At 51.1% G+C, this 21,034-nt stretch overlaps 2 protein-coding genes across 5 annotated transcripts in view; both read left to right on the top strand.

The window, feature by feature from the left end:
• The window catches only part of ABCC9 (ATP binding cassette subfamily C member 9), a 62,365-nt gene extending 55,521 nt beyond the window's left edge, over positions 1–6,844 (top strand). For 3 of the 4 annotated variants that reach the window (XM_066590751.1, XM_066590753.1, XM_066590749.1), the window contains 10 exons: positions 122–223; positions 1,900–2,020; positions 2,181–2,311; positions 3,685–3,763; positions 4,312–4,420; positions 4,535–4,638; positions 4,866–4,999; positions 5,632–5,694; positions 5,801–5,972; positions 6,572–6,697. In XM_066590751.1, coding sequence (XP_066446848.1) covers positions 122–223; positions 1,900–2,020; positions 2,181–2,311; positions 3,685–3,763; positions 4,312–4,420; positions 4,535–4,638; positions 4,866–4,999; positions 5,632–5,694; positions 5,801–5,938 — 981 coding nt within the window. In that variant the 3' untranslated portion in view covers positions 5,939–5,972; positions 6,572–6,697. Of the gene's footprint in view, positions 1–121; positions 224–1,899; positions 2,021–2,180; positions 2,312–3,684; positions 3,764–4,311; positions 4,421–4,534; positions 4,639–4,865; positions 5,000–5,631; positions 5,695–5,800; positions 5,973–6,571 lie in introns of all 4 variants that reach the window. The other variant, XM_066590750.1, reaches the window with a different exon arrangement.
• A 3,139-nt stretch (positions 6,845–9,983) lies between these two features.
• On the top strand, positions 9,984–20,701 carry KCNJ8 (potassium inwardly rectifying channel subfamily J member 8). The gene is made up of 3 exons (XM_066590748.1): positions 9,984–10,243; positions 18,108–18,549; positions 19,244–20,701. The coding sequence occupies exons 2-3, from the start codon at positions 18,197–18,199 to the stop codon at positions 20,142–20,144; spliced, it is 1,254 nt and encodes a 417-aa protein (XP_066446845.1). The 5' UTR covers positions 9,984–10,243; positions 18,108–18,196; the 3' UTR covers positions 20,145–20,701.
• Positions 20,702–21,034: the final 333 nt, after the last annotated feature.

Raw genomic sequence — 21,034 nt, 5'->3', positions numbered from 1 at the left:
TCATAAGGAAGCAGCAAGAATTCTCCAGCTTTTTCTCCAGTTTCTCATGCAGAATACTACACTGAAGACATGTTGGTGATTAGCGGCGCCCTCATGTGTGCACCATATTGTGTCCTCTTAGGACTACCTGGGAGCGTGCATTGTGCTGACAGCGGCGATCACCTCCATTAACTCTGGACTCACCTCTGGCATCGTGGGATTGGGCCTCACCTACGCCCTGACGGTTTGTGTCTCTTTGCTGATTCCCCTTCGCCCCCTACTGGTTCAGTGTCTACACAGCCTGCTGCAGTTCATTGTGCGAGATGTACTGCTTACACCGGGCACTCGGGAAGTGAGGGGCATTATGGGGGCTTAGCTGAGCTGTTCACTTCTGTAACACCGTGACTAGATGGATCATCCTTCAAAAAATCATTTAGTTTTCGTTCGTCGTTCAGTTTTAGCCGGGATAAAAATTATCGTTGGCTCGTTGAATGTTCACACAGAAACCCTTCCCGACCCACGTAGAGGGCAGATACTGCGCGGGGGTGAGGAGGAACAACACCCTTCCCAAGCCACGTAGAGGGCAGATACTGCGCGGGGGTGAGGAGAAACAACACCCTTCCCAACCCACATACAGGGCAGATACTGCGCAGGGGGGAGGAGAAACAACACCCTTCCCAACCCACATACAGGGCAGATACTGCGCGGGGGTGAGGAGAAACAACACCCTTCCCAAGCCACATAGAGGGCAGATACTGCGCAGGGGGTGAAGAGGAACAACACCCTTCCCGACCCACGTACAGGGTGGACGCTGCGCAGGGGGTGAGGAGGAACAACACCCTTCCCGACCCACGTACAGGGCGGACACTGCGCAGGGGACGAGGAGAAACAACAGCCTCCCCGACCCACGTACAGGGTGGACGCTGCGCAAGGGGTGAGGAGGAACAGAACCCTTCCCAACCAACATAATAGGCGGACGGTGCGCATGGGGCGAGAAGGAACAACACCCTTCTGAACCCCTGTAGACAGCAGACACTGCACGGGACGTGAGAAGAAACAACACCCTTCTCAACCTACGTAAAGAACGGACACTGCATGGGGGGGGCGAGGAGGAACACCACCCTTCCCGACCCACGTACAGGGTGGACACTGCGCAGGGGATGAGGAGAAACAACACCCTCCCCGACCCACGTAGAGAGCGGATGCTGCATGGGGGGGGGTGGGCGAGGAGGAACAACACCCTTCCCGACCCATGTAGAGGGTAGATGCTGCGCAGGGGTGAGGGGAAACAACACCCTTCCTGACCCACCTAGAGGGCAGACGCTGCACGGGGGGCGAGGAGGAACAACACCCTTCTCGACCCACGTAGAGAGCGGACTCTGCGCGGAGGGGCGAGGAGAAACAACACCCTTCCCGACCCATCTAGAGGGCGGACGCTGTTTAGGGGGCGAGGAGAAACAATATAATTCCCGACCCATCTAAAGGGTGGACACTGCGCAGGGGGCGAGGAGGAACAACACCCTTCCTGACCCATCTAGAGGGCAGACGCTGCGCAGGGGGCGAGGAGCAACAACACCCTTTCCGACCCACGTAGAGAGCGGACTCTGTGCGGGGGGCGAGGAGAAACAACACCCTTCCCGACCCACGTACAGGGCGAACGCTGCATGGGGGGGTGAGGAGAAACAATACCCCTCTCAACCCACGTAGAGAGCGGACGCTGCACAGAAGGGGGGGGGGGGTGACATTAGGATAGGGCTGGCATGCTCCTGTGAGCAGAAGAGTGACTGCAGCTCTAGAGGTGACTGGAGAACAAGACATGATGTAACAGCAGAATAGTGACTGCAGCTCTGGAGGATAAGACATGATGTGTCATTGCTTCTGGGGTGTTCAGTAAGGTCTTTCTCCGCCCACATTCTGCAGGTGACGAACTACCTGAACTGGGTGGTGAGGAATCTGGCGGACTTGGAGGTTCAGATCGGAGCGGTGAAGAAGGTGAACAGTTTCCTGAACATCGAGTCTGAGTGCTATGAGGGGTCGCTGGGTACGTATGCCCGCCATTGGGGCGGAGCTCTTACCCTATAGCTCCCCGTACCTCCCACTCAGTGTGGCCCCTGCTGCGCCCCGATCGCTGTGATCTCATGTTATCACTTGGGCGGCGCAGCACAGTAATCGCTTCCCGTGTTTCACCTCATTGATTCCAGATCCACAGCAAGTGCCTGATGATTGGCCGAAGAGCGGCGAGATTAAGATCAGTGACTTGTGTGTGCGATACGAGTCCAACCTGAAGCCAGTGCTGAAACATGTGAAGGCGTACATCAAGCCGGGCCAGAAGGTAAATACAACCCTCATTATGGTAATCGTTATACCGTTATAATGACCTTGGGGGGGTCATTATAAATATCATGGAGTTTATAGTCGCTGCATCCTCCCACAATTCCCTGCCTGAATGTCTCCTGGTTACAGACGTAGTTGGATCCTGCAGTCCCTCCTCTTTTCCCCCCATCGTCCTACTAGTAAGTGACGCAGGATTGGCGCGCGGTCGGCACAGGGGCTGCGTACAGAGTACAACAGCACATTTTAAAATTATGGGTGAAGTCTCGTTCTCTGTATCTGATGCTCTGGTATTTTGGCTGCTACCCAGCCCCCTAGTGTCTCAGCAGTGATAGTGCCCACCCCCCTAGTATCCCAGCAGTGATGGTGCCCCCCCTAGTGTCCCAGCAGTGATAGTGCCCCCCCTAGTGTCCCAGCAGTGATAGTGCCCCCCTAGTGTCCCAGCAGTGATAGTGCCCCCTGTGTCCCAGCAGTGATAGTGCCTCCCTTAGTGTCCCAGCAGTGATATTGCCACCCCCCCCAGACCTCCAGCAGTGATAGTGTCCCCCCAGACCTCCAGCAGTGATAATGCCCCCCCCCCCCAGACCTCCAGCAGTGATGGTGCCACTCCCCTAGTGTCCCAGCAGTGATGGTGCCTTACCTAGTGTCCCAGCAGTGATGGTGCCTCCCCTAGTGCCCCCCCCCCCCCAGAGCCCCAGCAGTGTCAGCAGTGATAGTGCCCCCCCAAGTGTCCCAGCAGTGATTGTGCCCCCACCATAGAGTCCCAGCGGTGATAGTGCCCCTCTTAGTGCCCAAGTAGTGATAGTGCCCCCCTAGTGTCCCAGCAGTGATACTGCCCCCCCCCCCCCCTCCCCCAGAGCACCAGCAATGATAGAGCCGTCCAATAGTGGCTGCAACAGTAATTGTGACACCCCCCCCCCCCTCTATTTGCTCCCTTCTCACCCTGAACCTCCGGCTGGACAGCAGCGCAACATCATCTATTATTTCACTCTCTCTTTAGCTTCAGACGCCGCTGCAGTAATCAGAAGCCTTGACCCCTCCCCCCTGGGTCTGCACCGTGCACATCCTCTGAACCTCTCAGTACAGCAATGGCAGTCTGAGAAGGAGCTAAAGAGGGAATGAGTGAAATTGTATACCTGGCTAGAGGTTTACTAATGGGGGCACAATTGGTATTGAGGGGCCCTAGTACTATTGGGACCACTAATGGCATGCATATTACTATTGGGGGCTTTACTAGTATTAGGACCACTACTGGGGCCGCTATTGGAGGCACTATTACTGCTGAGGTCACTATTAATATTAGGATGAGAAGCAAACTTTTGGTTGTCTGCAGCCTGGCAAGGTGAATATCTGTGGAATTCCTTCTCTTCTCAGGTGGGGATCTGCGGTCGCACAGGCAGCGGGAAATCATCCTTGTCGCTGGCATTCTTCCGGATGGTGGACATATTTGACGGTTGGTTGATATAATTACATTCATGCCATTGATGCGCCCCCTGCTGGTTCAGTAGCTGCAGTGTGGGAGTAGTAGTATATAGGAGAAGCCGACCTCGGTGCATTCTAGGATCTCAGGGCTCCACGTGTGCGGCCTCCAGCACTGAGCTGTTGTATATACTGGGGGGCCATGCTGCAGCCTCTCCCATCACCCCATCATCCTGGGGCTCACTGCCTACTGTGCTTTCCTTTGTGCTCTCTGCCACTTTCCCCGGTTCTGGGTCCCCTCCATAGTGCCCCCACAGTAAAGAGATGACCCTAGCAGGATTTACCATGGAAGGGGCCAATCTAAGCTCTGCACAATCCCAGAGCTGCCACAGGGGCCAATGATCTAAACTGGGGGCCGCTTATCCCCAACCCCAATTATCTAAACTGGGAGCCCTCCTGTGCAACCCCCCTCCATGGCTGAAGAGCATCCTCAGATATCATTGTTTTTCTCAATTGGTGGAACTACAACCCCCAGCATGGCCGGGCAGCCGCATGTTTTACAGGTGTTTCTGTCTTCCTCAGGTAAGATCGTCATTGACGGCGTAGACATCTGTAAGCTGCCGCTGCACACGCTGCGCTCCCGGCTCTCCATCATCCTGCAGGACCCTGTACTCTTCAGCGGCTCCATACGGTCCGTCTAGAAGAAAGCTGGAACCTGTGGACTTTGTTTCATTTCCTCACTGATGTCAAGATCTCTGCTTGCTGTCACTGTCCCTTTAACTCCTCTGTGCTGCTCCTGTTTCAGGCTAAACTTGGACCCTGAATGTACATGTTCAGACGAGCGGCTGTGGGAGGCACTGGAGATCGCGCAGCTTAAGAACCTGGTGAAGTCTCTGCCGGGCGGTCTAGGTATGCGGTTAGGGAGGGGAGCTGCGCACTTCTCCATGTAAAGGAGGGAATAGAGGGTGGCCGTCGAGACCGCCTACAATCTGCAGGGTCTGCCACATGTTTTATGCTTTGTACTCTCAGTCAGCGCTAAAGACATAAAAAAATGGTGCATATTGTAGATACTGCCCCTCCCCTGACAGGTGGATGACTGTCAGGATGACTAAATGTCCTCTCTTCCCTTGGCACAGACGCCATGGTTACCGAGGGCGGCGAGAACTTCAGCGTCGGACAGAGGCAGCTCTTCTGCTTGGCACGAGCATTCGTCCGGAAGAGCAGCATCCTCATAATGGACGAAGCCACCGCCTCAATCGATATGGCGACTGTGAGTGACCCGCCGTGTCCTGTGTTAATATTCTGCTGGGGAGTGAGAGGATGTGGGGTGCAGCGGAGAAGCAGTAGGATGCAGGGTGCAGCAGGTAGTGGGAGAATGCGGAGTGCAGTGGGGAACCAGGAGGATGCAGGGAGGGAAACGGAAGGATGCGGGGTGCAGCGGGGAAGTGTGAGGATGCGGGATGCAATGGGGATGCATGAAGATGTGTGGTGCAGCAGGGAAGCAGAAGGATGCAGGGTGCAGCGGCAGGATGCAGGGTGTAGTGGGAGGATGCGGGATGCAGCAGGGAAGCTGGAAAATGCGGGGTGCAGCGGGGAAGTTGTAGCAGATAGTGAGTTGTTTTGCCCGCCCATCTGGCGCTCTGTTCTGCACAGTTTTCACTTTAGTCGGTGAATTCCACCATTATAAATCACAGAGAATCAGTAAACTGCTGGCAGTGCGTTCTCTGCTGTAGATGGACGTGGCCTCACGTGGCGCCTCGTACATGGGGATTTACTTCTCCACAGACCTGAGGCGATTCTACGCCATTTATGAATATTACTTCGTACACTTCTACATGAGCTCCTGCTGTCGGTGACCCTACAATACAATGAATATTCACAGCATTCTGCTTCTCTGCGCAGGAGAACATTCTGCAGAAGGTGGTGATGACGGCGTTTGCTGATCGCACGGTGGTCACCATTGCAGTAAGTACAGGGAGTTCCTGGGGGGAGTTACGGGGTCTCTGCTGTCTCTGTACTTCACCTTCTCTTCTTCTCTCCGTCTCTTGTGTCGCTCTCTTCTGTACTGAAGCACCGCGTGTCCTCCATCTTGGATGCAGACCTGGTGTTAGTCTTTTCCGAGGGTATTCTTATAGAAAGTGATGCGGCGGCGACTCTGCTCAACAACCCGGACGGTCTCTTTACCTTTCTGGTCAAGAGTCACAAGTAGAATCAGTCAGGGAGTCCTCGCTACTGTCTGCCTGGTATGACCCCCTCCCCAACTGACCATTACCCCTCCTAACCCACTGTATGCGCAAAGGGTGGGTGTGAGGGTGCAGTCGGCACAAGTCTGACCACGCAGAGTACTAGTGGTCCGCTGAATCCCCCCGTAATGGAGCTTAAAATATTGAGTTACACAGGGAGCAGAAACAACAGTCCTAGCAGCCTCCCTCCTGCTTACTGATTGTCTCCTCCACATTCTGCGTGTCTCCCCCTCCCTGCACAGCCTCCCTCTCCTTGTGTCTTTGAGAGGGAAGGAGGGGAATGCAGCCGCAGTTCCTCTATATGCCTGTAGGCTGCACACTTTCTGAGGGTGGGGGAAGCAGCACATTGAGCCATTTGATTGGCTGGCATCACACCTGATGACCCCATCCACTTAGCACAGTTATAGATGATGTACAGAACAGAGAAAAAGACTCCAAATCTGCAGGAAGCCCCAAATATTCTCATATACAGGGAAAGGGAATAACCTCTAGCCCCACCCCCCGGCGCAGTTTTCCTTCCTCCTGAGATGCTGCACCCTTTCTCCTGACTACGACTTCCAGCATCTGCGCCGGCCTCACACTCTCCTCCTTCTTTGCAGCATCGGGTTCACACCATCCTCACCGCTGACTTGGTGATTGTGATGCGTCGAGGGAACATTCTGGAATACGGCACTCCGGAGAGTCTCCTGGCGCAGGAGGACGGCATCTTTGCGTCCTTTGTCCGGGCCGACATGTGATGTCATCGGCGTGGAGTATTTTTGTAGCTTTTTATATGAAGTGTTTATATTTTCTATTTATAAACTGCATGAAGGAGAATTCTGCGTCTCCAGCGTTTCTACCGCACTGACAATAAAGGGTTATTCACAGACTCATCCGTCTTACTGCTGCGTCATAGTCCTCTCCACTCCAGACCGATACATTGTAACAAACCATCCATTCTGATGGGTCACCTCAGAGGATTGTCTAGACTGGAAACAATTGTAACAAAACCCCCTCCGTGAGGAGTATCGGCTCAAGATGGATTTCCAGCCTCTGAAGATGAACAAGAATGTTTCCATTCACTTACAGCAAGCAGGGATCTGGAAAAGTAGAGTTTGAGGCGGCAGTTTGTTTTGTTTTATGGCAATGAAACTTTAGGTACAGAAACAAACACATTTACTGCACAACCACAGGGGGCGCTACAGACGCCTCACCGTAGCGTCTATACAACCGCATCTACAAATATAGACAGTATATATCCAGTATATCTCTGTAACTGGCAGCGGAAACCACTGTGTGTACAGGCTGCCCCCTGGTGGTCCTGAGGTAACTGACACCACTCTATACAGTCTACCACCTGGTGGTCCTGCGCTAGGTAACTCGGTACTGAATACAGACTGCCTCTGAGATAACTGAACCATCTGTGTACAGACTGCCACCTGGTGGTCTTGCGGTAACATAGCAATGTGTGTAGACCACTGTGTACAGGCTGCCCCTGGTGGTCTTGAGGTAACTTATAGCAATACACAATCAAAAGAATAAACCCTCACCTCCTCTCCAACAGGAAACCAGATTCACTATTGCATAAGTCAACGGAGCTCCAGACACGCCAACTGTCCAAACAGCACTACTAGGCATAAATTCTTACAACGTGTCGGCTCTACGTGAAAAAAATGCTTTATTCTTTAAAACAGCAGGCATCAGGCGCGTAGATGACACGTATCCACTAGCATGAAAAGTAAGGTTCTCACCCGCAGCACAGAGGTCGCCCCAGTTATGGGTCAGGCTAGAGAGATGCAGCGCCAAAATAGGAGACCAAACCAGAAGGGCTCCAAAATCGTAATCCAGTAATAGAGTAAATGGCAGCATATGCAGATGTAAATAGTGCAAAAAAGTCCTTTATTGCCCCATCACATCTTTAAAGCCTGATGCCTGCTGTTTTCAAGAATAAAGTAATGTGTTTAGACTACCTCCTAGTTGTCCTGGGGTAGGTAACACTACTGTTTACAGACTGCTCCCTGGTGGTCCTGAGATAAATGATACGGCTGTATACAGACTATCACCTGGTGGTGCTGAGGTACTGACCCCACTGAATATAGATTGCCCCCCGATTGTGCTAAGGAAATGACACCACTGTACACAGACTATTCCCTGGTGGTTCTGAAGTACTGACCCCACTGTATACAGACTGCCCCCTAGTGGTCCTGAGGTAACTGACACCACTGTATACAGACTGCTCCCTGGTGGTCCTTAGCACACAGCCTGTATTTAGTCATACAGTGGTAGTTGGTCCCACTGTGTACAAATGAAATCTATAGAAACAGAATTTCGGTTGAAGTTTACTAAAAGTTTGTCAAGAGCCCAAAACTCTGTCGAACCGGAAGGCCACATAAAATTAGGATTGACAGTTGGTTCCATATATGTGGCTCCGTGGTTAGCACTCCTGCTAACAGCATCTGTATAGAAAAACTCTGCACACTGTTGTCCTCAGTCAGATTTGAACCTATAACTCCACTGCTGTGTGAGAGGTGTGACCAGTGCCCTGCTCCCCTCTTCCCTCTTACTGATGGCAGCGGCTGAGTTCCAGACAGCCATGCTAATTCCCACATTCTTCCACTGTTAGCCACTCTGCTGCTTTCTGGACAGATCCCTAAATTTGAGAATCAGGGTGTACTATTAAAGTTGGCCACAAGCAGGGGCTATTGCTAAAAAAAAAGGGCAATAGAGCTATTAGAGGACATTGGGAATCTTCTGGAAAAGGGCACCATAGGCCCATGTGACACAGCAGGAAAAGTCCAGCGGCCATCTTGGAACTGAGGCATAGCCTTGTTCAGTTTGAAGCAGGAGCGGCCAGTTGAAGTGGCAATGGCGGCATCCCATGGTGGTGGAGCGGCAGAGGGCCTGTCCAACTATAGTGGACAAGAGCAATGCAATCTGGAACCACTGGAGGCTGAATTACACTGTGACAGCTGTGATGACTTGGGGGCCGAATATGGTGGCAATGACAGTGACGAACTGGATGGAAGGAGTCTCTCTTTCCTCATGGGACAACTGTTGGTGACGGCATCATGTTCTGAAAAAGCTTGCCCTAGTGATACTTCTATATACAGTGAACTACCCCTAGTGGTATCTGTGTGAAGAAAGCTCTCCCTAGTGGTGGCTGTATATATCTGTATCTAGTGAGCTCCCCTTGTGGTGGCTGTATGTATCTGTATGTAGTGAGCTCCCTCTAGTGGATGTATGTATGTATGTAGTGAGCTTCCCCTAGTGGTGTCTGTATATATCTGTATGTAGTTAGCTCCCCCTAGTGGTGGTTGTACTGTATATATCTGTATGCAGTGAGCTCCCTCTGGTGGTGGCTGTATATATCTGTATGCAGTGAGCTCCCTCTGGTGGTGGCTGTAGATATCTGTTTGCAGTGAGCTCCCTCTAATGGTGGCTGCAGGTAGTCAGAATTTTGTCCTGTACCTCTATGGCTGTGTGCTGTCACAGTATGCAGATATACTATGTAGCACTTGGCACATAATGTTGGGGCCGCTCTGGCGGTTTTGTACACCCTGGGAGTTTGCTTTATGATGGCCCGTAATGGTGTCTGGAGCTGGGGGCTGCTATATGGTGGAGGCCAGAATATCCCTTTGTCCCGTGACATGGTGCTGATCTTGAGGGGCTGAACTCACGGTTACATCGTAGTTACCTTTTTCACCCCTGTCATCACCGCTTGTCGACTTCGGCCTCATCAGGACTTTATTGATTCTCTTTGAGAAGGAAGTTGATGCTTTTTCTGCCCTCCTTTCCCACTTTGACGTGACAATTTTTAGGGCTCACTTATGGATTTGTCCAGATTGTGGGCACAGGGGGTCCTGGCACATTGTAATACAGCAGTCCAGGGGTCAGAGCTCTTGTTTGATGTACCTGGGCACATTACCCTGAGCGCAGCGCCCGGGCCTCCAGGGACAGTCAGTCCTAATACAGGAATCGCTTTCAGACCCTCCCCCACACGTCACCACTCGCTGCTCCAGGAAAACTTCCAGACTGACAGCTGGACGGGGAGCAGACGGCTGTGGGGAACGTCCCGGGCAGCCAAGAAGAGCAGCTCTGGAGGGAGATGCAGGCTGAGTGACAGAGCAGGACATCAAGGTGCAGGGAGCGGTCAGTCTGTGGTCAGGACTTAAGTTCTCAAGGTGCAGGGAGTGCCCAGTCCTGAAGACATCGAGGTGCGAGCAGCAGTCAGTCCTAAAGACATCGAGGTGTGGTCCCTGTGGTACCTGAGATCTCTACAATGTGGACTTCTGGTAAGTGATGGCTGTGTCAGATAGGAGACTTTGTGTGCGGCGCTGCGTAGGTTGGGGGGCACTGCGCCCAGGATGGGGGGGGGGGGCATCTCCAGATATCCCTAGCAATAATGAACACACTCATTCATCTATATATGTACCCCATATATATAGCCCAGGTATATCGCACATCTGTCGCATATAGCCATGACAAAAACTGAGTACATTCTCTCTGAATTCTATAGTTTTACATAACAAAACATCTGCAGAAATTTGTAGAATAAGGTTAATAAAACCTCAGATGAATAACACAACAAATCACAAGTCAAAGTGCAGAAGCAGTGTGTGAAAAATGAAGGACATCCCCTGCATCAATCAGTAGCCTGTAGAACCACCTTTAGCAGCAGTAATGTGCAGTCATCGTTCTTTGCATGACTTTATTACCTCTCACTTCGTTCTGGAGGAACTTTGGTCCTCTCTTCTTTACAACATTGCTTCTGGTCATTGAGTTTTGTGGGTAATGTTGCTGGTCATTATTGGCCAGGTGATAAAAACGGAACCTAGAACTCCAGCACTAACAACTGAGCAACCACACTTGTCTTATCTGCTCCATAGGAGGAGGAGAACAAGGAGAACAACCACAATGAGAACATTAAAAACTCCATTCAAATGTTGCCCTTGGTCAGATTTGAACCTACAATGCCAGCACTGCAAGGCTGCAACAGTTTTCCTTCTCAGGAGGAGGAGAAGATGAGGAAATACAACATACAAACTCCATGTACATGTTGTCCCTGAACAGATGTAAACCTATGAATCCAGGAGTATAAGGCAACAGTGCCAAGATTGTTCTTTCTTCTCCTTTCTCCTTTTTCTAGAAAAGAAGAAGGAGAAAAAGGAGAAAGAACAAAGGAGGAGAATAATAAGGAAATCTTCTCCGTCTTCTAATCCTTCAGAGAAGGAAGAAGCTTGGTGTCTTGCAGTGCTGGAGTCCTAGGTTCACATCTGACTATGGACAACATCTGCATGGAGTTTGTATGTTTTAATTGTGTTTATTCTTCTTTTTCTTCTCTATCTCCTCTTGCTCTGGAGAAAAGAAAAGGAAGAAGTGGTGGGGTGGCTCAGTTAGTGCCTTGTAGCGCTGCAGTCCAAGGTACAAATCTTATGAAGAGCAACATCTGTACAGAGGTTTTCCGAGTCCATGCAGATGCTGCCCTTGGTGGAATGTGAACCTTGGACTACAGCGCTGAGCCACATTCATTGGAAAGGAACCACCATGCTGCTTTCCTTCTGGAGGGCAAATTAATACACCTGATTTTTACTTCCATTGACTTCATTGAGAGTCGGAATCAGCTGTCCCAATTCACAATGATTGTTTGAAAATATTCAAACAATTGCTCGCTATTTGTGGGCATTCAGTTCTGTGCGGCTCTCTTAAGGGCTGGCTGCAACATTTCAGTTGGTTAAGGTCTGGAGTTTGTCTGGGCCACTGCAGCACCTTCTTTCGCAGCCATTCTGATGTAGATCTGCTAGTGGATCGTTGTCTTGTAGGATGATGCAGTTTCGGCTTTGGATAGATGATGAATTCGTGGTTGACTTAATGACTGCAAGGGGCACTGTGGCTGCAAAACAAGCCCAACTCATCACCCCTCCACCACCGTGCTTGACAGTTGGTATGAGAGGTTGGTGCTGGACATTATGGCCAAACATCTTCACTTTGGTCTCATCTGTCCAAAGGACATTGTTCCCGGAATCTTGTGGTTTGTTCTTATTAAACTCTGCAGACTGTAGCCATGCTGCCATGTTCTCTTTCTCCTGGCAACCCTTCCACACAAGTCGCACGTGTTCAGTCTCCTTCTAAGTACCGTCATGAACTTAAACATTTAACTGAGACTCAGATGTACACTGTGATGATAAAAGTATTGGCCCCCCAGCAGTCTGGCGCTGTCAGGTGATGTGTGAGCATTAGGTATAAAGGAGAGGATCACGCAGGATATCCCAGTACAGAAACCATCAAGTGCGCCCAGGAATAGAACTGACAACGGGGTCTGGCGGTGGGATGTCACCAGGTGTAGACCTGACAATGAGGTCTGGTGGTGGGATGTCAGCAGAATTACAGCTGACAACGAAGTCTGGTGGGGGGATGTCACAAGGTGTAGAGCTGACAACGGTGTCTCGCGGTGGGGTGTCACCAGGTGAAGAGCTGACAACGGGGTCTGGCGGTGGAATGTCACCAGGTGTTGCGCTGACAATAGGGTCTGGGGGTGGGATGTCACCAGGAGAACAGCTGATAACGAAGTCTGGTGGGGGGATGTCACAAGGTGTAGTGCTGACAATGGGGTCTGGCGGTGGAATGTCACTAGGTGTAGAGCTGATAACGGGGTCTGGTGGGGGGATGTCACCAGATGTAGAGCTGACATCGGGGTCTAGTGGTGGGATGTCACCAGGTGTAGAGCTGACAACTGGGTCTGGGGGTGGGATGTCACCAGAAATACAGCTGACAACAGGATCTAGTGGTGGGATGTCACCAAGTGCAGAGCTGACAATGGGGTCTAGTGGGGGGATGTCACCAGGTGTAGAGCTGACAATGGGGTCTGGTGGGGGATGTCACCAGGTGTAGAGCTGACAACAGGGTCTGGTGGGGGGATGTCACCAGGTGTAGAGCTGACAACTGGGTCTGGCGGTGGGATGTCACAAGGTGTAGAGCTGACAACGGTGTCTCGCGGTGGGGTGTCACCAGGTGTAGAGCTGACAACGGGGTCTGACGGTGGGATGTCACCAGGTGTTGCACTGACAATAGGGTCTGGGGGTGGGATGTCACCAGGAGAACAGCTGATAACGAAGTCTGGTGGGGGTATGTCACCAGGTGCAGAGCTGACAACGGGGTCTGGCGGTGGAATGTCACTAGGTGTAGAGCTGATAACGGGGTCTGGTGGTGGGATGTCACCAGATGTAGAGCTGACATCGGGGTCTGGTGGTGGGATGTCACCAGGTGTAGAGCTGACAACTGGGTCTGGGCGTGGGATGTCTCCAGGAATACAGCTGACAACAGGATTTAGTGGTGGGATGTCACCAAGTGCAGAGCTGACAATGGGGTCTAGTGGGGGGATGTCACCAGGTGTAGAGCTGACAATGGGGTCTGGTGGGGGATGTCACCAGGTGTAGAGCTGACAACGGGGTCTGGTGGGGGGATGTCACCAGGTGTAGAGCTGACAACTGGGTCTGGTGGGGGGATGTCACCAGGTGCAGAGCTGACAACTGGGTCTAGTGGGGGGATGTCACCAGGTGTAGAGCTGACAATGGGGTCTGGCGGTGGGATGTCACCAGGTGTTGAGCTGACAACGGGGTCTGGCAGTGGGATGTCACCAGGTGTAGAGCTGACAACGGGGTCTGGTGATGGGATGTCACTTGGTGGAATGTGAACCTTGGACTACAGCGCTGAGCCACATTCATTGGAAAGGAACCACCATGCTGCTTTCCTTCTGGAGGGCAAATTAATACACCTGATTTTTACTTCCATTGACTTCATTGAGAGTCGGAATCAGCTGTCCCAATTCACAATGATTGTTTGAAAATATTCAAACAATTGCTCGCTATTTGTGGGCATTCAGTTCTGTGCGGCTCTCTTAAGGGCTGGCTGCAACATTTCAGTTGGTTAAGGTCTGGAGTTTGTCTGGGCCACTGCAGCACCTTCTTTCGCAGCCATTCTGATGTAGATCTGCTAGTGGATCGTTGTCTTGTAGGATGATGCAGTTTCGGCTTTGGATAGATGATGAATTCGTGGTTGACTTAATGACTGCAAGGGGCACTGTGGCTGCAAAACAAGCCCAACTCATCACCCCTCCACCACCGTGCTTGACAGTTGGTATGAGAGGTTGGTGCTGGACATTATGGCCAAACATCTTCACTTTGGTCTCATCTGTCCAAAGGACATTGTTCCCGGAATCTTGTGGTTTGTTCTTATTAAACTCTGCAGACTGTAGCCATGCTGCCATGTTCTCTTTCTCCTGGCAACCCTTCCACACAAGTCGCACGTGTTCAGTCTCCTTCTAAGTACCGTCATGAACTTAAACATTTAACTGAGACTCAGATGTACACTGTGATGATAAAAGTATTGGCCCCCCAGCAGTCTGGCGCTGTCAGGTGATGTGTGAGCATTAGGTATAAAGGAGAGGATCACGCAGGATATCCCAGTACAGAAACCATCAAGTGCGCCCAGGAATAGAACTGACAACGGGGTCTGGCGGTGGGATGTCACCAGGTGTAGACCTGACAATGAGGTCTGGTGGTGGGATGTCAGCAGAATTACAGCTGACAACGAAGTCTGGTGGGGGGATGTCACAAGGTGTAGAGCTGACAACGGTGTCTCGCGGTGGGGTGTCACCAGGTGAAGAGCTGACAACGGGGTCTGGCGGTGGAATGTCACCAGGTGTTGCGCTGACAATAGGGTCTGGGGGTGGGATGTCACCAGGAGAACAGCTGATAACGAAGTCTGGTGGGGGGATGTCACAAGGTGTAGTGCTGACAATGGGGTCTGGCGGTGGAATGTCACTAGGTGTAGAGCTGATAACGGGGTCTGGTGGGGGGATGTCACCAGATGTAGAGCTGACATCGGGGTCTAGTGGTGGGATGTCACCAGGTGTAGAGCTGACAACTGGGTCTGGGGGTGGGATGTCACCAGAAATACAGCTGACAACAGGATCTAGTGGTGGGATGTCACCAAGTGCAGAGCTGACAATGGGGTCTAGTGGGGGGATGTCACCAGGTGTAGAGCTGACAATGGGGTCTGGTGGGGGATGTCACCAGGTGTAGAGCTGACAACAGGGTCTGGTGGGGGGATGTCACCAGGTGTAGAGCTGACAACTGGGTCTGGCGGTGGGATGTCACAAGGTGTAGAGCTGACAACGGTGTCTCGCGGTGGGGTGTCACCAGGTGTAGAGCTGACAACGGGGTCTGACGGTGGGATGTCACCAGGTGTTGCACTGACAATAGGGTCTGGGGGTGGGATGTCACCAGGAGAACAGCTGATAACGAAGTCTGGTGGGGGTATGTCACCAGGTGCAGAGCTGACAACGGGGTCTGGCGGTGGAATGTCACTAGGTGTAGAGCTGATAACGGGGTCTGGTGGTGGGATGTCACCAGATGTAGAGCTGACATCGGGGTCTGGTGGTGGGATGTCACCAGGTGTAGAGCTGACAACTGGGTCTGGGCGTGGGATGTCTCCAGGAATACAGCTGACAACAGGATTTAGTGGTGGGATGTCACCAAGTGCAGAGCTGATAATGGGGTCTAGTGGGGGGATGTCACCAGGTGTAGAGCTGACAATGGGGTCTGGTGGGGGATGTCACCAGGTGTAGAGCTGACAACGGGGTCTGGTGGGGGGATGTCACCAGGTGTAGAGCTGACAACTGGGTCTGGTGGGGGGATGTCACCAGGTGCAGAGCTGACAACTGGGTCTAGTGGGGGGATGTCACCAGGTGTAGAGCTGACAATGGGGTCTGGCGGTGGGATGTCACCAGGTGTTGAGCTGACAACGGAGTCTGGCAGTGGGATGTCACCAGGTGTAGAGCTGACAACGGGGTCTGGTGATGGGATGTCACCAACCAATTAGTACGGGACATCACAACTTCTGGACCTTCCAGAATCCACCGTTGGCAATGTTATTGGGAGATGGAAGCCATCTGATGTGTTCGGTGCTGCCACGTTCAGGGAGACCTCATAAACTGACAGAACGTGGACAACAAAGCCTTATAGCAGCTGTGAAGACATCACACACATCGTCTGCCCTCCCTCAGGAGGTCTCACAGGCCATTGGAACATCCATTAGCACCAGAACCATCCGTAGGGAATGGCATGTGAAGAGTTACCATGGATGAGCGGCCACACACAAAATCAGAGCAGTGAATGCACAGCAGCGCCTGCGATGGGGCTTGGAGCGTTGGACTGTAAGTGAGTGGAAGCAAGTGTTATGGACAAATGAATCACAGCACACCATCTTCCGTTTGGATGGCGGCACTTGGGTGTGGCGGTTGTCTGGAGAGAGGTTTCTATGTGACGGCATCGTCCCAAAAATGAAGTTTGGAGGGGGTTCTGTTATGGAGTGTGTGTGTGGGGGGGGGGGGTTCTGCTGGGAAGGACTAGGGCCATTGGTTATAATGAAATTCACCCTCAGCACTAATGGGTACAGAGACATTCCGGACAATGTGGCATCACCTACCCTGTGGCAATACTTGGGTACAGCTCCATGTCTCTACCATCATGACCAAGCACCATGTCATAGAGCACGCAGTGTGGAGGAGCCGAACGTCTGCAGACTTAACTGGCCAGCCCAAAGTCCAGATCTCAATCCCATTGAGCGGGACAAACCACACTTATCATCCCTGCATCATTATCTGAAGCTGTTCTGGAGGAATGGAGGCAAATCCCTCCACACATCTATGGGGATCTGGTGGGAACCAGCCACAGAGGGTTACTGCAGTCTTTGAGGCTGAAGGCAGCCCAACACCAGATGGAAAATGGGAAGAAAACCCAACTTCCTTGTGTGTCCCAGTACTTGTGTCAGCGAAGTGTATCTTTTGGGTATTTTGCAATTTCCTTAAGCATTGCATGGTCTGAACTTGGGGTGAATTTACTGGGACATCCATCCTGGGTGGATTGTCAGCTGTTTGCATGTTTTCTACAAAAATAATCTTTCTTGCTGTAGAATAATGATGGGCAGCAACAGTAGCTTTTCTCCTTGACATTGTGTTAACACACCTGAGTGCTCCAGGCCAGCAAACTGCCAAAACTTCTGCTTTTATAGAGGTGGTTACACTTTCTCAATGATCAATTAATCAAGGGCATTTGATTAGCATCTAGCTGCTAGTTACCCTCTTAATTCCTATGGAAGCAGTAAGGGTATACTTAATTTTTCACACACTGCTTCTGCATTTTTGTCTAGCTTTGGGAAGTAAATAATAACACAGTGTTATTACTGTCATGTGTTGTTGTTGATCTGTAAGAATTTCTAAGGACGAGTTGTTTTTTCATTATGTCTTGATACATAAAATCATAGAATTCAAAGAGGGTGTACTTAGTTTTTCTCATGTCTGTATGTACCCCACATATATATATCCTATATAAAACCAACATACTGTATATCACATACACACCAAAGCCTCTGAATATACGATCACCGCTGCTCTCTAGTAATTGGATAGACGGCATTCTCAGTGATGTCACCACTGCTCTCTAGTGACTGGATAGACAGCATTTTCAGTGATGTCACCGCTGCTCTCTAGTAATGGATAGGCAGCATTGTCAGTAATGTCACTGCTGTGCTCTAGTGACTGGATAGGCAGCATTGTCAGTGATGTCACCGCTGCTCTCTAGTAATCAATAGGCAGCATTGTCAGTGATGTCACTGCTACTCTCTAGTGACTGGATAGACAGCATTGTCAGTGATGTCACCGCTGCTCTCTAGTAAAGGATAGGCTGCATTCTCAGTGATGTCACCGCTGCTCTTTAGTAATTGGATAAATGGCATTCTCAGTGATGTCGCCACTGCTCTCTAGTGACAGGATAGGCAGCATTGTCAGTGATGTCACCGCTGCTCTCTTGTAATCAATAGGCAGCATTGTCAGTGATGTCACTGCTACTCTCTAGTGACTGGATAGGCAGCATTGTCAGTGATGTCACCGCTGCTCTCTAGTAATCGATAGGCAGTATTGTCAGTGATGTCACTGCTACTCTCTAGTGACTGGATAGGCAGCATTGTCAGTGATGTCACCGCTGCTCTCTAGTAAAGGATAGGCTGCATTCTCAGTGATGTCACCACTGCTCTCTGTGATGTCACTGATGTTTTTGGTCTTCATAGGAGTGATTTCATTCTGTGTTCTTGCCCCTTTAGATTGGACCCCCCGGAGGTAGCAGGACCGGCTTTCTTGCCAACGGCCCCCTGTGTCTTATAGATGGTCAGTGGAGCATGAGAGAAGCAGGATGTTGGCCCGGAAGAGCATTATACCCGAGGAATACGTTTTGGCCAGAATTGCTGCAGAAAATCTACGGAAACCTAGAATCCGCGACCGTCTGAGAAAAGCCCGTTTTGTAGCAAAGAATGGAGCATGCAACGTGGCGCACAAAAACATCCGTGAGCAAGGACGTTTCCTGCAAGACGTCTTCACCACCCTGGTGGACCTGAAGTGGCGGCACACGCTGGTCATCTTCACCATGACCTTCCTGTGCAGCTGGCTGCTGTTCGCAATGATGTGGTGGTTGGTGGCCTTCGGTCATGGTGACATGGACATCAGAGAGAACTCAATGAGCTGGGAGCCGTGCGTCGACAACGTCAAGTAAGTAGGGTGGGTGGGGGCATGGGGGCAGAGTCACTGAGCTGAGGGAATCTGGAGCTGCAATGGCAGCCATATTGGCTGTCGTTCCTCTTTCCGAAGTTTTCTGGAGGGGGCGCTCTGAATGCTGCATCCTCTTGCTTTGGGTTCTTATGAGTTTTTTAACTTTGATGGAGAAACCATTTTACTACAATATGCTCAGGCAGATTTGTGCAATCGTTATGTTTTGCGCTCTGTAAATTCAACACTTTAACCTTTATTGTCTTCGTTTTACTACAAATCAGGAAAACATTCTTTCGTAAATGATGCATTTCTGAAGTTCCTGCGGCTTGTTTGCTGCTGTGTTCCTCTCATTACACTTCCTGTCAGTGCTGCAGCAGCTTAGCTCTTTCATAGGCATATTGGGGCACATCTATGAAGGTTTGTACAAACTGGCATACAAAAATTGCAACTTTTCGTACTTTTACATTTGCGACTTTTTTAAAGAGAGGGCAGGGCCTAGTGATAGGGGGCGTTGTTGCATCAGCCCATGACTGGCATACATTATAGCAGAAACCTACACCAGCTCGGAGCAGTGACAGCTACAGCACCCCATGACAGTCATGGCGGCAGCGCCCCAGAATAGGTTTTTATTATGTGGATAATAAGAAGTTCCTATCTGGATCTGTGCAGTGACCGCCATTTTTTCCTCCTCCAGGTCATTTACAGCTGCCTTTCTTTTCTCCATTGAGGTTCAAGTGACTATTGGGTTTGGGTTGCGCGTGATGACAGAAGAATGCCTCCTCGCCATCACCCTCCTGATTATACAAAATATTGTTGGTTTGATTGTAAACGCCGTCATGTTGGGTTGCATCTTCATGAAAACAGCGCAGTCCCACCGCCGGGCCGAGACCCTGATCTTCAGCCGCCATGCTGTCATAGCTGTGAGGAACGGGAAGCTTTGTCTCATGTTCCGCATCGGGGACCTGCGTAAGAGCATGATCATCAACGCCTCCGTGAGGATTCAGGTGGTCAGGAAAACGGTCACTCCGGAAGGCGAGGTCATCCCCATCCAGCAGATCGATGTCCCCGTGGACAACTCGATTGACAGCAATAACATGTTTTTAGTGGCGCCGCTGATTATCTGTCATGTGGTAGATAAGAGGAGTCCGCTGTACGACGTGTCCGCCTCTGACCTGTCCACTCAGGACCTGGAGATCATCGTCATCCTAGAAGGAGTAGTGGAGACCACAGGGATCACAACCCAGGCTCGGACCTCTTACATCACAGAGGAGATCCTGTGGGGTCACCGCTTTGTGCCAATCGTCTCGGAGGAGGAAGGCGTCTACTCTGTGGACTATTCCAAGTTTGGCAACACAACTAAAGTGGCCACACCCCGCTGCAGCGCCCGCGAGCTGGATGAGAAGCCATCCATATTGATCCAGACCCTTCAGAAGAGTGAGCTGTCCCACCAAAACTCCCTGAGGAAGCGCAACTCCATGAGAAGGAACAACTCCATGAGGCGCACCAACTCCATGCGGCGCAACAACTCAGGACTCATGATGCCCAAGGTGCAGTTCATGGCCCCAGAGCAGAACAAGTCATCGGGGGAGACATGACGGGGACACTCTGCCCTCCTACACCATTCTCCTCTGCCTTACCTTCCTCCATCTCCACACTTCTCTATCCTTCTCTACCTTCTTTCTTCCTCCTCAACCCCCTCCACTCTGTTCTGCTACCTCCACCTTATTCTCCATTTCTCTGCACTCTTCAGACTTTCTTCACCCTCCTCCTTCTTCCTTCCTTCATCGTGTTTCCACCCATCTCCTCCTTCATCCTCTGTCTTCTTTTGCCCTGCTCCATTATCCTCTTCTTTCCTCAATCTTCGCCCTCTATCCTTCTCTTTTCTCCCTCCTCCCCCTTCCTCTTCTTCTACCCCCTTCTTTTTCCCCTCCTCCTTTTTACTCTCTTTTCTCTTCCTTCATCCTCTGCCCTCCTCCTCTTTCCTTCTTGCTCTCACCTCCTCCACCCTCTTCTTTCCTCCCTCCTCCTTCTTTCTCTGCCCTCCTCCGCCGTCCCTTTGCCCTATTTATTGCCTTGTGTAACAATTTCTCATCATTTCTAGTATTTGTACATTTTTTACCTCCTGCGTAATGAATAAAAGTCTTACCCAGAATCCTCTGGTCTCCATTCTACACTGAAGCCCCCATAGACATTATATGGGGGATGGTCTGATGTCAGTGGACAACTCCGAGCAACTGGAGCTCATCCTCAACAGTCCCCAGGGTTCAAGGTAAGTAGCCCAACTACATAATATTGTTCCCCTCATTACCCTCTTGGGGTAGGTGTACTCCAGACCCAACCTACCTCTGGTGAGGAGTGAAGTTCCTCTTTTATGATACTGATACACAATCAATCATTTAACCCTATCTTTCTGATTGCTTTGATTTTCTGATTGCTTTGAGTCGTGCAGTCTCCATACACTATACACAGAGAGAAGAGGAAATCC

This window comes from Eleutherodactylus coqui, chromosome 2 (assembly GCF_035609145.1).
Source record: "Eleutherodactylus coqui strain aEleCoq1 chromosome 2, aEleCoq1.hap1, whole genome shotgun sequence".
Classification (NCBI taxonomy): domain Eukaryota; kingdom Metazoa; phylum Chordata; class Amphibia; order Anura; family Eleutherodactylidae; genus Eleutherodactylus; species Eleutherodactylus coqui.
This window is presented reverse-complemented; position numbering and strand designations above follow the sequence as displayed.